The sequence below is a fragment of the Neospora caninum genome, chromosome IX (assembly GCF_000208865.1).
Source record: "Neospora caninum Liverpool complete genome, chromosome IX".
Taxonomy (NCBI): domain Eukaryota; phylum Apicomplexa; class Conoidasida; order Eucoccidiorida; family Sarcocystidae; genus Neospora; species Neospora caninum.
This window is the reverse complement of record NC_018390.1, coordinates 2,532,641-2,548,409: the sequence shown is the minus strand read 5'-3', so window position 1 is coordinate 2,548,409 and position 15,769 is coordinate 2,532,641. Positions and strand designations below refer to the sequence as shown.

At 53.9% G+C, this 15,769-nt stretch overlaps 2 protein-coding genes across 2 annotated transcripts; one reads left to right on the top strand and one right to left on the bottom strand.

The window, feature by feature from the left end:
• Positions 1-959: 959 nt before the first annotated feature.
• On the top strand, positions 960-3,343 carry NCLIV_041550 (conserved hypothetical protein; the record flags this gene model as incomplete). Its single annotated transcript, XM_003881063.1, has 4 exons — positions 960-1,372; positions 1,692-1,795; positions 2,358-2,421; positions 3,292-3,343. 4 exons carry the CDS (start codon positions 960-962, stop codon positions 3,341-3,343), a joined length of 633 nt encoding a protein of 210 aa, XP_003881112.1.
• A 1,199-nt stretch (positions 3,344-4,542) lies between these two features.
• NCLIV_041540 (putative adenylyl cyclase) lies at positions 4,543-10,038 on the bottom strand (the record flags this gene model as incomplete). The annotated part of the gene is made up of 4 exons (XM_003881062.1): positions 4,543-5,010; positions 5,670-6,761; positions 7,442-7,821; positions 9,099-10,038. The coding sequence occupies 4 exons, from the start codon at positions 10,036-10,038 to the stop codon at positions 4,543-4,545; spliced, it is 2,880 nt and encodes a 959-aa protein (XP_003881111.1).
• Positions 10,039-15,769: the final 5,731 nt, after the last annotated feature.

Genomic DNA, 15,769 nt, shown 5'->3' with positions numbered 1-15,769 from the left:
ATGCGGTTTAAAGGGTTGCGCACCGCAAGAGACGAACTCCATCGCGGCTTCCACAGAGATCTTCCGGCATGCGAAGAACTTACGCCCCTGGCGGCCTGGTTTTGCGGCTTTTGTCACCATCCTTTGTCGCGTCACGCGGCAACTCTCCCTGAAAAAGAAGTCGGTGGCGAGGTCGAAACGCTTTACGATACAGAGAGGGCCGTCGAGCTACGGGAAGCCAGCAAGACAAAAACAAAAACCCTCGGCTGCATGCGCGTTTGCACACGACGGGATCAAGTCAATTCTTTGGAGAGCATTTCACCTCTGTCTTTTTGCGAGTGAGCCGACGTCCTTTTTCTCGCCGCTTCCCTTGGGAAAGTCCCAGACGCGCCTCTTCCGTCTCAGCGTTCCTGAAGCTTCGGAAGAAATCCCGATCCTGCAGACTGTGCGCGTAGCAAGCGATCGCAGTAGCCACGGCTCTTCTACGACTTTTCGTGCGGCAATCAAGACAAAAACGACCGTGCTCGAGTGAAGGAGGAAACGGAAAAGGTAAGCGAAACCGCCTCTTAATCGACACGCGAAACGGAACACTGCATTTAACATTCTGCGCGCAGCCTCTAGCCCTCTTGGAAGTCACCGTGGTGTCGCGTGCCATGTCCAGTCCAAAACGGAAGGCGACTCGTCCCTGCTGGCGCCTCGCGAGAGACTGAACCTTTACCTTTTCACTTTTTCGGGTCTTGTGTGAAGATTGTCCCCGTGTGACATCCATTACCCTGGCGCGATGCGCTCCCCTCTGCAACGCTCGCTGTGTCTCGTCTGTCCAAGCTATCGCACGGTTGGTCCGTCGGCTCTAAGTCCTTTGGTTCCGCTCAAAACCTTTCGTTTTTGACTAGGCTTTTGCTCTCTGTGTAACGCTCCGACTCCGTAGGCGCCGAATTCCTGCCGCCTTCCTCGCTTTTCTTTTTTCGCGGACCGATACAATGGGAGTCCTTCTGTTTGGCCAGCGCCGGCCGTTCGTTGCGCGGTGCTCGTCCCCGGTATCCGCCGAGGGGAAAAGTCTGATGCCGTACAACTCCACGACGCCTCTGCCTCCCGACAACGATCTTCTCGTTGTGAACGCCTCCCGCTCTCCTCCCGTCTCTCCAGAAACACCCTCAGAGTCGACCGTCTCTGCCTCGCGTGCGCTTTGCTTGACGCCGTCGCCTCCCGCGCTGGACGGGAAATACATCGGGCTGTTCTTCGGCGCCGCGTGGTGCCCCTACTGTAAAACGTTCATGTCGTCCCTCGTTCGCTTCTACAATTTCCTTCGGCCCACAGGCATGTTTGAAGTCGTGTACGTGCCTCTCGACAGAAACATGAAGGAGTACAGAGGATTCGTCCAAACCATGCCGTGGTGAGGTGACAGGCAGATAGCGCCGGCGAACCTTCCCGTTGTTCCCGCCTGTGCAACTGGATGATTTACTAGCCTTCACGCCGACCGAATTCCGCTCTCGCATAGACACACGCGTACTCGACACTGGAGACAGGGCTGCAAATAGGCGGGAAACGGTGGGTGTCTCTCCGGTGTGCCGACGATCCGTGTGACGCAAAATACATCTTCGTATACGGATTTTTATTCGCCGCCCAAGCGCATGCGTCCAAACCAAATTCCCACAGAATGCGGATAACTCACGAAAAGGCCCTTTCCTTGTCGGGCGTCGGGAATGTCTCAGGTACGCGCTTCCTTTGCAGAACTACGGACATCTGCTACGAAAATACAAAATCAAATCTCTTCCTTCACTGGTTCTTGTCACTCCCGACGATGCCGTGATGACCGGTGAGGCAGACAAGCAAGCGCACAGGAAGCGGAGACGAAATAAATGCGGTGTTTGAGGTTGGCACTTGGAACGGAACGCTTCTTTTGCATCGAAACAGAAAGCCGCTTTGCGCAAACGCCTACGCGAGACAGAGATTGGAAACACGTTGCAACCGGCCTCGCAGCTGGTCCTCTGAAGGGTGAACGTCTTTGGCGGTCGCGAGAGCCGCGAGTTCTCTCCAATCATGTTGAACTGTTCTTTTCATCATTTCCACAGAAAGGTTGTTTCAGAATCCGAAATAGCTGATCGAGAGTCTCGCGGTGACTTTCAGCGAAAGGGAAACCGACACCTCGCTAGAGAATCAGGAGGCACAGAATAGAAAGCGTGCAGGAGTCGGCGGGATCCATCACAAGCCAGCAGGCGTCTTCACTTCCCTTTTTGACTCGGTCACGGACGTTGATGCTTGCCTCTCCCCCTGCTCTCCACAGCTTGCGGATTCGACGTCGCAGGTTTTTTTCTCTCTCGAAAGCATGTCTCTCTGTCTTCTCAATGTGCCAAACTGCGTGGTTTTTCCGTGATCAGGCGACGCTGTCGAGCTGGTTAAGGACCGAAATGCAGGCGAAAAGTTCTCACATATCTTCGAAAGGTACGACCTCCCTCTCGTCCGTTGCTTATCTCGTGCGATGCCTCTTCATCCTAGCGTTCCCGTCTCTCCAATTTGGTTTTTCTCCGTCACGCCACGTGCAGCTCCCATTCTCTTCTGGCCTTTTCGCGCCGCTCTCTCTCTTCCCTGTAGTCGTTTTTGTTCTCTCGACACTCGCCTCGCGCTGCATCGCGAGCAACGCACAGAGCACTCTTCTGCACGACGAAACGACGCAAAACGCATCGACAAGCAGTCAACTGCATGCGGAGATCCACCGTGCGCCACGTTTGGGCGTTCGTGCGTTTTCGCTGCCGCCCTCTCAGTTTTCCTTTTCTCTCTCGGCTCCTCGTGGTTTCTTGAGAATGCGACGCAATCCATTTCGGAGAAACAAACAGTCGACTGTCTCCTTTCAGACTCGCGGAGCGAGTTGCAGTTGCCTGCATCGCGGTTCGAGCAATGCAGGATGTCTCGCCTTTCCCCGTTGTTTGTCTTGTTTCGTGTGACTGTTTCTGTGTGGTGTTCTACTTTCTCTGGACTGGCGTGTGGACAAGCTTGCTGTTGCAGCAAATGCAGTGTTTGCGTGGATCGTCATCAGACGATTCGCGTGGTCTTGCTCTCATCCATGTTTTCACGCGCATGTTTCTTTTGCTGTGCGTCCATGTCTCCTCTTCTTTCCGAGCGCAGCCTGCGTTTTTTGATATGTTTGTTTTTGCTTTTTGTGCTGCTGCTGCCGGCCTGCGTGTCTCTTATGTCGTGCACGCGCCTCGGCAGACTCGCTGACCTACACCGCTTGCTTTGCCTTCAATCGCTCTCAAAACGCGAAACGAGTCGGCCCTTCTCTGGTTTTGTGTTTCGTGTGTCTCTCTGTCGCAGATTTAGCGGACCGGCTTCTTTAGGAAATCGCTTTCGAACGCTCTTTGGCTAGCCGTCCGGAGCGTTATCGGCGGGGAGCTGTGAGACGCAATCCCGTTTTCAATTCTCTCTCTCCATTTCTAGGTTTCGACTTTCTATGTTCTTTTCAACCCTCTGAAGCACCTGATGTGATCTTTGCGTCTCTCCCTCGCAGTGTCTGTGTTGTCGACTCTGTCAAAAGCTGCCCCTATTTTTTTTCTCTCTACCGCTTTTCGGGGCGAATCCGCAACGACACATTCGCCAGCCTCCATTAGAGCGTCCTTTCGCTCCGGCTCTCGCAGAAAGCGACGGCGAGGAAATGCACACCCACCTACAGGGGTAGATCGAAGCATCTGTCGAAACAAATAGGAATGTGCAACTCCTTATTTGAGTAGATCTAGACATCTATATATATAGATATATATGCACTTTTGTCTGTATAAGTAGAGCTACACATCCGCATAATTACCTTTTTAGATAGAACCACTGCTTTACACCTAGAGTTCCTTAGGTTCTGTGTCGAGGCCCGATTTTCGCGTCTTGAGATGGCCTTCACGGGAACTGCGTTTCGTCGTTTGGAGATCGAGGTGAGGAGACACCAGTCGCTTGTGGAGAAAAGCAGAGAGAACGACTGTGTCTCGGAACGGGAAAGTTACGCCTCAGTGAGGCGGCGAGCGTGTAGGCGGCGGCACAGAAAAAGCGAGAAAGGAACATAAACGCTTCTGTCGTGCAGCCGAAAAACGTGTGACGCCGGGGGAACGGAGCTGGAGAGATAAGAGATGCTGTTCGCGAGAAGGCAGAAACCCGATGAGACTTTTGATTACGACGCGAGAGACCAAGTCTGTTGAGAAATTCGTTCCTCGTTTCTTTCTTGACAAAGGCCCACAAACTCGCCAAGATCCTAGGAAACAGCAACAGAACAGCCAGCGTCATCCTTTCTTCATCTCTTGAGTTTCCTCACGTCCTTGTCAAATTGCGGCGCGCTCGCTGGATCCGTTTTGCTTCGCTTGTTTCGTATGGATCGTTCGTGGCATTCGACAGACCCTGTGTCACTGCGCCAGGATGGGGATAGTCTTCATTCCTCCCCCTGTCTCCCTCTCGCTTCCTTCTCTCTTTACCGTTCATCTCTTCTTTCCTCTTTCGCGCTGTCTCCTCTCTTCTGCCTCGTTCCCCTTCTTCTCCGCTCTGCTTCCCGTTTCTTCCTTCGCTCCTGCGTCCTTCTGTCTCTTCTCGTCATTTTTCGACGAGCTCGCGGAATCCCATCCAGTCTGAGGGGGCGACAAAGTCGTAGCCGGCCATGAACGTGAGGAGGACGGTGGAGGGTACATCCTCGACCCCGAGCATGAACTGCGTTTTGACAAAGATTTCTCTCGCGCGATGCCACTCGCCCGCCTGGTAGTGGCTGAAGCCTTTGCGGAAAGTCGTGATGAACTCCTTGGTCAGGTGTTCGCGCATCGTCACGATGTCTGGGTCCGTCTCGAACATGGCCGAGATCGACGTTCGACTCGACCAGAGCTTCTGTTTCTGCAGGTTGCGCTGCTGGCGCAGCCGCGATTTATTCTGCAGAGCGCCGCTCGCACCCGCGAGCGGATGCCCAACCACAGACAGCCGTCCGGGATCTAAGTCCACGGTGTACAGCCCCAGCGGAACTTGAGATCCCTTCACGGTCGCGCGATCAATCTGACGGCAATTCAGTTGAGCCTGCGTTGCCACACGCGGAACACGCGAAAAAACAGAAACAGAGATGTCAATGGATGCCCGCTTAGAAGTTAGAACTGCATTTCTCTCCCTCTCGGTGACTCTGTGGTTTTTCCTCTCAAGGCAGTTGCTCACCGTCGCCAACCAATCAGCAAAAAGAGGAAACCACGAGGGGGGGGCATGAAGCAAGAGGCCGGGGACTTCACGAGGCATCCCGCCGAAGGCCACAGGTTTTCTCAGAAAAGTTAATGTTGTTCTACGTCTCAGGCCGGCTTCTCCCTTTCAAGTTTTCGTGATTCGTGTCCTGTCTCCGGCGCAGATTTTTCTTTCGCTGCGTCTCGCGTTCTGCTCCAACTCTGTCGCTCCACCAAGAGGTGCGGGGCCCCGCCAAGCCGGTCCAGAGACACTCCAGGTCGGGCGCCAGACTCTCTTTCATCTCGCGTGCCTCTTCCATCGCACCGCGTGGAAAAGGTATGTCCTTCTCTGTTTCCTCCAGTTTTTACTTTTCGTGTAGAATCAAAGAGCGCGCCAGGCGCAGTTGGGTGTCGACGGCGCCTCCGGCACGCGCTCAAAACCGCTGACCGCCACCCGGGTCCTCAGCCCGCCGTTGCGTCTTCAACGGCCCCGTCGATCGCCGTCCGGTCCTCAACGTCTCCCCTCACCTGCGGCGACATGATGTCGTACAGCTCGTTGGAGATGAGGATGTAGACGCCGTATTGCTTCGTGGCTGCTTCGAGCCTCGAGGCCATGTTGACGTTCGGAGAGAGGTAGGAGGCGTCGATTTTGAATTCGGATCCGATGGCGCCTTCGATGGCCCAGCCGACGTGGAGCCCAAAGCCCATTTTGACCTTCCACCCTGTTCCGAGTCTCTGCACGAGTTCGGGGATGTCTCGGTACTCCGCGAGGACTTGCGACTTGTTGATTCCGGCAATCACTTTGACGAAGGAGACGAGAGCCATGTCTGCGAGGCGGTTGGTCGTGGCGGTGTCCATCAGTTGCTCCTTCACGCCGCCTTCGCGTTCGACTTCGGGGAACTTCCAAACTAGGAGGAAGGCGTCGCCGATGTTCTTGTTTGCACACCCCGAGTACTGGTCGACTGTGCCGTGGACGATCTCCGCGATCTGGTTCACAAACACCATCACCTTTTCCTTGAGAATCTCCGTGGCGTCCGTGAAGTTGCGGATGTCGCAGAAGCCAAAGATCGCCTGAAGCTTCTTCCCGTCGAGCATCGCGTTCAACCCGCCGTCTGCATTCTTCATGTTCTTCGCAATGATCTCTGCGCCAGCCTCGCCGAATCCGAGGGCGAGGAGTCCTCCGATCTTGATGATGGTCTTCTCCAGCATCGCCGTCTCCATCGAGTCCGAGCTGGCCTTGCTCTTCCCAGAGAACAGCGCCTGAACGGCCCGAAACGGCGAGGAATAGTCGTCGTCGTCCAGCGGTTTCCCGTGCACGGCGTGCGCCTTCTTCCCAGAGTCGAGCGCAGCGTCGTCGGACATGTTCGCTGCTGCCAGCGGGTTGTTCTGGATCTCATTCATCTTCACCATCATCCGCTCGATCGGGATGAGCACCAGGTTGTTCTCGTCCCGGTTGATCAAGAGCGCGCCTAAAATCAAGATGAAGCAGACGATGAAGGTTCGCGTCACGCTCAAACCCGCCTGGAGGCGCGACCCTGCGCGCCGGTCAAACACCGCACGAATTTGCGTGACTCTGTCCAAGTCGCAGTCCGTGGCCTTCTGCGTGCCGCCGACTGCACCCTACACAGGGGAACGAAAACAGCAACCGAAAACCCACACCAGTCAGATACACAGACAAACAACCAGGGAGGGAAACGCAGATAAAGATGTGGCAGCGGAAGAGAAAGACACACAGAGAGATCGGATGTGGAGAGGGAGAGCAACACTGACAGATCGACGTACAGATGCTTACGGCGAGATCGACTGGGAAGGCGAAACAGAATGGCCGCGATGTTGCTATGTGTCTCAGACACTGCGTGAAAACGTGACTCAAGGCGAGTTACATCAAAGCGCAGTAGGGGCATGCAAGCATCGTTGTCCTTGGTTGACATATCACCATTTTCCTCTTGCACCAAGGCCACGGTCGAGCCCTGCATGCAACTCAAGTCTTCATCCCCATATGTGCTGGCACCTACATGTATATACCTGGAAGGAAGCATTGCTACATACACGCAAGTGTTTACAAACCTGTATCAAAATCACTAGAGTCGTTTCGATTGACAGACACGGAGGTGATCTACATACACTTACAGCCAGGAATCAACAGCGTTATATACTTATATATATATACATATATATATATATATATATATATATATATTCATATACGGATGTGTGTTTCAGGGGCATGGTTCGAGGGCTGTGTTTTTTCGGATTGTTTTTCGCTGCGTCGGGCCTCGATGTGTTTTCCCTCGACTTACGTCGGCGCTAGTGGCGTTGCAAAAGTACGCAGTGTATACTTCCCGTTCGGAAAGTCGCAGTTCGTCGATGCTTCCGAGGTCGTCGACAATCAATGTGCCGTTTGCGACGGCCTCTGGGAGGTACAGACGAGCAGCAGCTTCTTGGGGAAGGACGAGGCTGTTGGAGCAGGACGAGAAACCCATGCACGGAATGTCTTGGTAGATGCGACCGTCGAGCATCGTCGTTTGGTACAAGGGCAACGCAAGTTGAAAGAAGGCCAGGTGGCTAGGGTTGCCACCAAGGTCCCCGATGCCGCCTTTCCGATGGTAGTTCATGTAGAACAACGTTGCATGCGTGTACACCCGCAGCCAGGAATCCTGGTTTTCGCCACGCTGCGCAGCTGAGACAGGATGTCAGGGGTAGGGCGAGACGCGGCGAGAAGCGACACAGAGCACACAGTGTGAGTGGAGCTCCGTGAACAAGAAAGAAGAGAGGACGTCGACAAGAAACGTGGGATAGGAGAGACAAAGTGCTAGAGAACATGCAGGGTCAGACGCGCGTGCGCCGAAAGACCGTGAGAGGGAAACGGATGAAGATCTTTCGACGCAGAAGCCGCCAGTCTGTGCGACAGAGGGACGAGACATACTAGTCGAGGAAAAGCTGTTCGCTACTGTTTAGCGAAAAAGGAGGGCGACCATGAAACCGCAGGCATCTTCCTCGTCGCTATGTGTCACCTGCTTCGCGGTTTCCGTTTCCTGTCGATCGATATGTGTGGTTTTGGCAGTGTACGGACGGCTTCTCCTCTAGGGCGGAACAACGTGAGAAGAGTTAGAGAGATGCAGCCTCGCGCGGGAAGGCCGTGTTTCTGGAAAGCTTCTAGACGAGCGGAGGGAGGTTTCGAGGTGTTTTCTCTCCTAACTTGCAGCAGTGTCTGTGACCGTTCAAGTGTCTGTGCTGCAGAAGGCACGCAGCCACACGGCCTGCTCTTCCCTTCGCCTTAGCCCGCTTTCGCCCAGGAGGTGATAGCTTGTTCTACCGCCCCTTCCAACTCTCTTTTTTGACTGCGTTCCGTGTCTTGTCCTGCCACCAAGCACATCCGCGATGAGCGTGTAGGTGTGAATCTGCGAGGTTCTGTCTCTTTTCTCCCTTTCAGAGTCATCCATGCAGCGGGGGGAAATGGTTTCAGGGTGCCTTGGCACTCATGCCGCCTCCAGGTGCGTGTATATACATATAAAGACGTATAGATGCATGTGAGGAAAGGTGGTTTGTAAGTGTGTACGCTTACAGGCAGCTGGTTTCTGCGTTTGTGGATTGTGTCGATCGAGGGCCACCTTTGGGTGTTTTTTGCCGCAAGTGATTTGTGATGAAGTCGGTGCTTCTTCGTGTTTGCTGGTTTGCAACAACGAAACACATAGCTTGCCGCCTGGAGGGCCAACATCTGTACCGGCCGGGGTAGTCCCTTAGCAACGGCTGTGTTATAAGACGTTCTCCCACGTGTGCCCAATCTGCAGCAGCGCGCCTTTCCCTGATTGACTCCACGTATTCACAAAAGACGCTCGCTGCCCGTGTTGCGACGGAGATTGTGCTCTTCTACGCACCATGAAAAGCTGAAGTCGTCGCGTAGCATGAATGGAGGTGTGTATACACCGGGGGCCCGTGATCGAATTTTGTCTTTACCTGTGGCGTATTCGGCGACGAGTTCGAGACCGCTTTTTTCTGACGCGAATTTCGTGACTAGATTTTCCTCGGAAAGCACGGGTAGAATAAGGGTGAGGGCGAGGACAACAAAGACGATTTTTCGCGTTGTTTTTTCCGTCAGTTTTTTCCCCACTTCGGACTGGAACTCCTCGCCGGCTGCGTTCTCGCTGGTCTCCCCGCGCTTGCTTGGTTCTGTCTCCTCTTTCAAGTCGTCGTCCATCCCGATGGATTCTTCAGGCTCGAGGAAGCTGTCAAATTCCCGGAGCTCTTCGTCGGCTCGGGGGGCACTGGAGAAGCCGATGTTTTTGTAGAGTTTTGCGACGCGAATGAGGCGGACGAGGCGAATGAGGCGGAGCATGCGAGCAACCTTCGATCCGGCCTTCCCCGCGAGAGTCGCCTGACTCACTTCGCCTTCTGCGTCCGAGTTCCCTTCTTCTGCCCAGACGTACATGGCCTCGTCGACAGAGGAGAGGTCGAGAACGAGTGAGAGGAGAGAGACGACGTCCAGGTAGAAAAACAAGTGGAAAAGGTAGTCTTTTTTGCCGATGCAGCTGAGGATAATTTCGAGGCCGAATGCGATCAGAGCAATGCTCGTGAAAGCGTCGAAAATCGGGTCGGCGCTTCGCGGAGTGGCTAGGAGGCGAACGTCGTCTCCAAAAAGCGCGTAAAAAGTGAGAAGCATGAGGGCGACTTCCACGATTCGGTTGTCAAGAATGCGACAGCACACGAGACGCACACGCGGCGGAACTCTAGGGCACACACACCGCCTTCGGGGCTTCTTCTCCTCGGGTGTACGTACAGTCGTCTCCTTCCCTTCATGGTCTCCGCCCTTCTCCTTCTTTCGCGCTTCCCCTCCAAACGGGTGCCCCTTTCCCGGACGCCTCTTCAGGCCTCCGCCTTCTGCCTTGTCTTTCTCCATGCTGGAGTCACAAAACCGCTACTTAAGCAGAACGGGAACCAGAGAGATAGAAGCGAGAGACAGTTCCGGGAGACGTGCGGTGACCCAGCGAGTGAGCCGCAAAAGCGATGCGAGAAGCGCATGCAGAGGGGAGAGTCGGCAGTTGGAATGAAGGGCGGAAAGCGTGAACTGCGAGAGAGCTGAAGAAACCCGAGAGCGAGTTAAACAGAACAGCGGGGCGAGAAGGACACCAGTCCAAGAGAGGGGAACAGCGGGCGAGGCACAGGGCGATGAGACAGGAGAAGGAAATCGAGTCCCTTCGACTCGCCGCTGGAAAAAGGAAGGGTGACCAAAGGAGAAGCGTGAAAGCCGGGGAATCCCGAAGGAAAGACGGCGGCCTCTTCTTGACGGAGTAAGTGATTTGTCTCTCTCTGTCACAAAGAGGCAGAAAACCTGAGGAAAAGGAACGGAAGTAGACGGACGGTTCAGCTGAGTCCCGGATGAGCTCACAGGCAAACGTTCCCGGAAAGGAAAAATTAGGAGACCGGCCTTGGACGAGAAACAGAGCGAGCAAGTGAAACCAGGTCGCCGGTGTTGGGTGCGACGGCCTCGACTTCCAGTGTACGTACACCTAAAAGTCGAAAAGCAGAGGAGACCATCGTCTCGAAAAAGACCGTCAAAAAGGAGATCCTGAAGTGTCCGTAACAGCGGTTCGGTTCACCGCGGCGATCAGTGGTGACATTTCTACGAACGAGGAAATTCTCCTTGTGTCTTCCACGATAAGGAGAGGGCGAGTCAGAAGGGTAGCATAGTGCATAGAGGTCTCTAGAGAGATACAATGTATGTTCCTCATTCAAGAGAGACGAAAACAGGGTCGTGCTAGTTTGTCGTGCTCAGACAAGAGGATTTGCCAGAGCGGATTGAGCTTGTCAGGTTAACAAGGGGGGGGGGGGAGGGGTTGGGAGGGAGACGCAGAGGAGTTTTAATTCAGACCCAGAAAGAACGACGGACGGAAGCATGTTCTTTACTGTTGTGATGGAAGGTCTGCTGGCTGAGTAAAAACTGGTGACAAGGATGAGATGGAGAGGAAGGAAGCAACAGGAGCGAAAGAACCTTTCCCGATGAAGCTGCAAGGTGGGTGAGCTAATAGGAAATCGGTCCTGCAAGAATGAGGGGCGATTTGTCGGAAGGGTTGTCATGAAAGGCACTTGAAAGTAGATCAGCACACACAGACGCAAGAGACACGTGCGAAGAAGAGGGACGAGAGAGAAGCGTCGTGAGAGGCTGAGGAAACCAAGATGGGACCGGTGTGACGGGCGGAGGATGCGTTGCGAACCGAAGGCAGGGAAGAGCGAGGAAGAAAGGCAGTCCAGAAACGCAGAAGAAAATGGGGGTGTAGGAAGACAAACGGCCAAGATATGTACAAGCCGGAGACGTCGCCGGAAGAGATCAGGTCTACGAGGAAGAAGGCTGGCTAGCGCGGGGGGGTCCAGTGGTTTTTCCCTTTAACGAACAAAGGGACGGTTGGATTAAGGACGAAGCAGATCCGCGGCTAGAGGATCCCTTTTTCCCCTTTTCTTCCATTTTTAGGGAGCGTTCCTTCGTTTGAAAATCGGAGCCGCGACAGAGCCGAGCGAACGATCTTGTGCGGGTGTGCATAAAGGTGAGGCACGCCTGCACACTGTCATCGGGCGCGCCTGAATGCCAGCGAAAATGCCTGATTTTTAGGGGTGCTGGAAGGAAACAAGGTCTTCGGGGAAAAAGCGAGCCCTAATCATTTGCGCTATAAAACGTTTAGACAGATTTACGTGTACGGGTGAAGAGATTGTGTGTGTAGGCGAGTATCTTATTGAGCTGAAGAGCTGTTTGCAAGGTGCGCGTGTGCGGCCCTCGGGGTGAAGACAACAGCTCGTAGGGCAGTGGCAGGGCCCTCTGAGAGGACCGACGAGGAAGGCAAAGACAGGAAGGATGGAACGGAAGCAGAGAATTAAGGACGTCTGCAACAGTTCACCGAATGCTCCCTAACTGAAAAGGAGAGAGGAAACGCCGAGAGTGGCTGCGAAACGCAATGAGGGAAAAGAAGCGCATCTACCGGGGTGGGCATTCTGTGGGGGTCGCGCGTGGGCGCGGCGGGCACGGAGAAACGAAAAGGACGGCTTTTTCATGGAATTGCGTTTCCCCTTCCTTTTCTGCTCCTCTATGTCATTCGCGCCAATGTCTTGCAGTTAGTTGCTCAGTTCCGGTGCAGAAATAAGCCACATTTCCGTCGGGTTTTCTTGCACGCGTTGCAGCTATACACATGAACAAGACACTCTCGCGCGGAAAACGAGACGGCCAACCCGCCACTGTCCCTCGCGACCGCTCATTCTTGTCTCTTCTCTGTCACCCTTATATTTCCCTCTTCTTTCTTTCTCGCGGGGTTGATCCTCGATTCCCTCGTCTTGTTTCTCTCTGCATTCGCCGAATTCGTGCCGAGGGGATGCACGGCAGCGCTGAGCTACCGGCAGAAAGAAAGCCAGTGTGTACTTTCCAGTGTGTGGCCCCGGCGACGCTCTTGAGCTGCAAGGGAAAAATCGGCTGCTTTCTTCCATTCTAGCTGGGAAAACAGAAATCACTTCTCAGTTTAGAGACACTAGGCCATAAACACGCGGTTTTCAGGCGACCTGCGACGATAAATGGAGGTGGGTGATCCGAGGTTTTCTTTGGACAGCGTGGCGAGGGTGACTCACCTGGAAGGCATCTGTGCCGGAAGAAAAACGCGGGCCTCGCGAAACAAGAAAATTGATCTATTGAAGTGCTGAACACGTCTGTTTTCCCTGTCTAAAGGGAAGCGAGAGGGCCCCCACAAACTACAGAGTAGACGCAAAACGTGATATACCGTACCGGATTTCCCCGGTTCTGTGAGTCCCGCGCAGCAGTTTTCTGTGGAACCTTCCTCGGTTCTCTTGAAGGTTGATGCGAACTATAGGGGAGCAGAAGCGGGCTCTTCCTCGTGCTTTTCGTGTGGCAAGGATGGTATCATTCACTCTGTTGAGTCGGATCGGAGAAAACACAGACAGTCGGTGGAGTTTGCCGCGCTTTCCTGCGGCTCCTTGCGCAATACGCAAGTCCTCGGCGCCTTCGAAGGCTCATCCCACCTTTCCAGTTGAAAGAGCGGAACTTGGAATGATCTCTCGAAGTCGTGCTCGGCTAGATAGTCGGTAATTTGCCGATAAAGGTGAAGTCTTTGTGTATGCTCGGGTCACGGGTGCCCGCGCTCCTTCGCGAACATCAGACCCGCGCAACTCTCGGCGAAAAAAAAGTCCATCGTGGTCGTCTTGGATTTTTTACTCTGACAGTTAAATTGTACCTGGCGCCACGAGACCATGTCGACGTCTTGCTGTCGGGATGATTCGTCATTATGGTTGTGTAGTTTTCTCCTCTCGATCCGCCCGTTCGTACTGGCCCAACGCGTTTGTGATTCCACATGCTTTCCGTCATTTTTTCCAGGAAGCCCACATTTTTCTGTACCTGGACTTCCAACTCACGTCCCCTTTTCCATCTGTAGTTCATGGTTTAAAGGGCTTTTCGTGTAGCTTTACACCGGAGCAGATAATTCGTACCCCCCAACCGTTAGGGAGGGATGCGTTACAATGGATTTGTGGCAACAGGCACCGTTTACCTGGCGCCTCGATTTCACAGGTCTTCTCTTTATGCTAAATTTCTTTCCGTTTCGCCAGTTTTCACGTTCCCTCCATGAAACGCTTTTCTAACATTGTGTGGGCACCTCTTTTGACTGCGTACTCGAGCCATAGTAGAGAAAAAATCTACAGGAGAGTTCGGTGATGTATTGAGTGGCGCAACGCAACGCACCGTCAACATCCCCGTGTGCAGGTCGCCTTCTTTCTGAGGAACTTTTCTATTCTTCCACTGATGCTGAAGGTAAAGAAGGGAAAAAAAGACAGTTAGTCGCTTCTTTCCTCTCGAAATATTGATTTCTGCTCACTACCGAAATCCCCTCGGCAACGCGTTCAGTGGGGCCAGGCTGAGGCAGACCGGGTCTTCTTTCGTGCCGCGCTTGAACAACTTCAAGATGGCTCCCCAGTTCCGTTCTTGAAACACGAATACCCAAGACGCTCTTCCCCTTCCGTGAATTTTGCCTCTTGTCGATGTGGGAAGCGCACGCCATGAACACATCCTGTCACGATGGGCACTGAGCAGGGGGGCCATTGCCACACGGCGCATTTTCTTCTCCGTCGCAACAGATGTTTTTCGACAGTCTTCTGCGACTTTCCGACTCCAGTGCCTTCCTCGTTTTTGATGTGGAACACCGTTTTAAGCGGACCGGTCAGAGTCGCCGTTGCTTCAGGACAAACAACCCGCTCGACGGATTGAAAAGCAGTCTCCCTTGCTTTGCAACGGGGTCCCTTTCTTAATTCCCCCTTGAAGCTTGGCACACTGCGTTGCTTTCTCCCTTCTAGGTTAATCTGAGTAAGTCCGTTTACTCCTCATTTCCACAGAGCAGGAATCCTGGGATACTACCCGCCTCCTGTGGCTGCATTGCGGTAGTATACTGTGGCATGCCGTGTTCATATCGTCTGTCCTGCTGACATCTATCCCGGCGCTTTGCGTTCTCCCAGAGCCACGCGCTCCAAACCTCCGACGTTTCTGACAACGTCGCGGTTTCATGGGAGTCAAGCGCAAGATCTCCGCAGGCAACCTGCGGGTGTGTGGACAAGAGTGCCGCGCGGGACGGAGGCGGTCGGGGTCTCGGTTCCCGTACTGTTTCGATATCGGTCCACAACTTTTTCTCTGTCGGTGAGGAGAGGCGCTGGAGGTCTCTTTGTCGCTTTCGCTTGGAAGGTTGCTATAATTTTGCCTTTTTACGCGCGTGTTCTTGACGGCTCCTTCTGAAGATATTCCGCCTGTGTCTTGTCTTGCGCGAGTTGGGCGCGGCGTACAGACAGCGCATGCGCCAGCGGCAACCAGATAGCTGTCTTGGCGTTAAGGAGTCGCTGGTCCCACGAGTTTTCACGACCTTCGCTTTACTTGCGTTCTGAGGTCATTTCAGGTGAGTCATTCTTTCATTTTCAGCGACGATCAACGCATTGAACGAAGCGAATCGCTCATAACTAGTACGAACTACCGTTGAGGAGGGGACCTTGCTGCTAACCCCGAGCTACCAAGACACCTCCATCAAAAATCAACTAGACAACAGCACCAGCTGGCATATTTTCCATCTTTATTTATTCGCTTTGCGTATCCCATTCTCTCCTTTTTTTGTACCGCCCCATTCCAGCCACGCCTGTCTCTCCGACGATCCGTGCTCTGCTGGCCGTGTTCATGCGTTGACCCCGTTGAGTCATTTGAGGAGGGTTCTCTTTCTGCATCGCAGGAAAGAATCCTCTACTCTGCGCCTTCCATTCTCTGGCCAAGGTCGATTCCGTTTCCCTCGCGTGTAGGTTGTAGGTCCTCCTCACTCCCACTCTTCATTCGCCTGAACGATTTCTCGGCAGGTGTCTGTTTCGATATTTTCTCGACTGCTGTGACCCCGAAGCGCTCGCTTCCCTGCAGACTCGTTGCCCTTCATCCTATCAGCGGAGAAGTCAGAGGCCTCTCCGTTTCCTTTTCTTCCTCAAAGTGTTCTGTCTTTTCTTCTTTTTCGTCTCCATTTCCCCCTCTAGCTCGGCATTCGCGAGCGGCCGTCTCTGCTTCTCCATGTTCTCCCGCCCATGTTGACGGCTGTCGTCGGCGGTTTCCCCGCGAAAGCCCA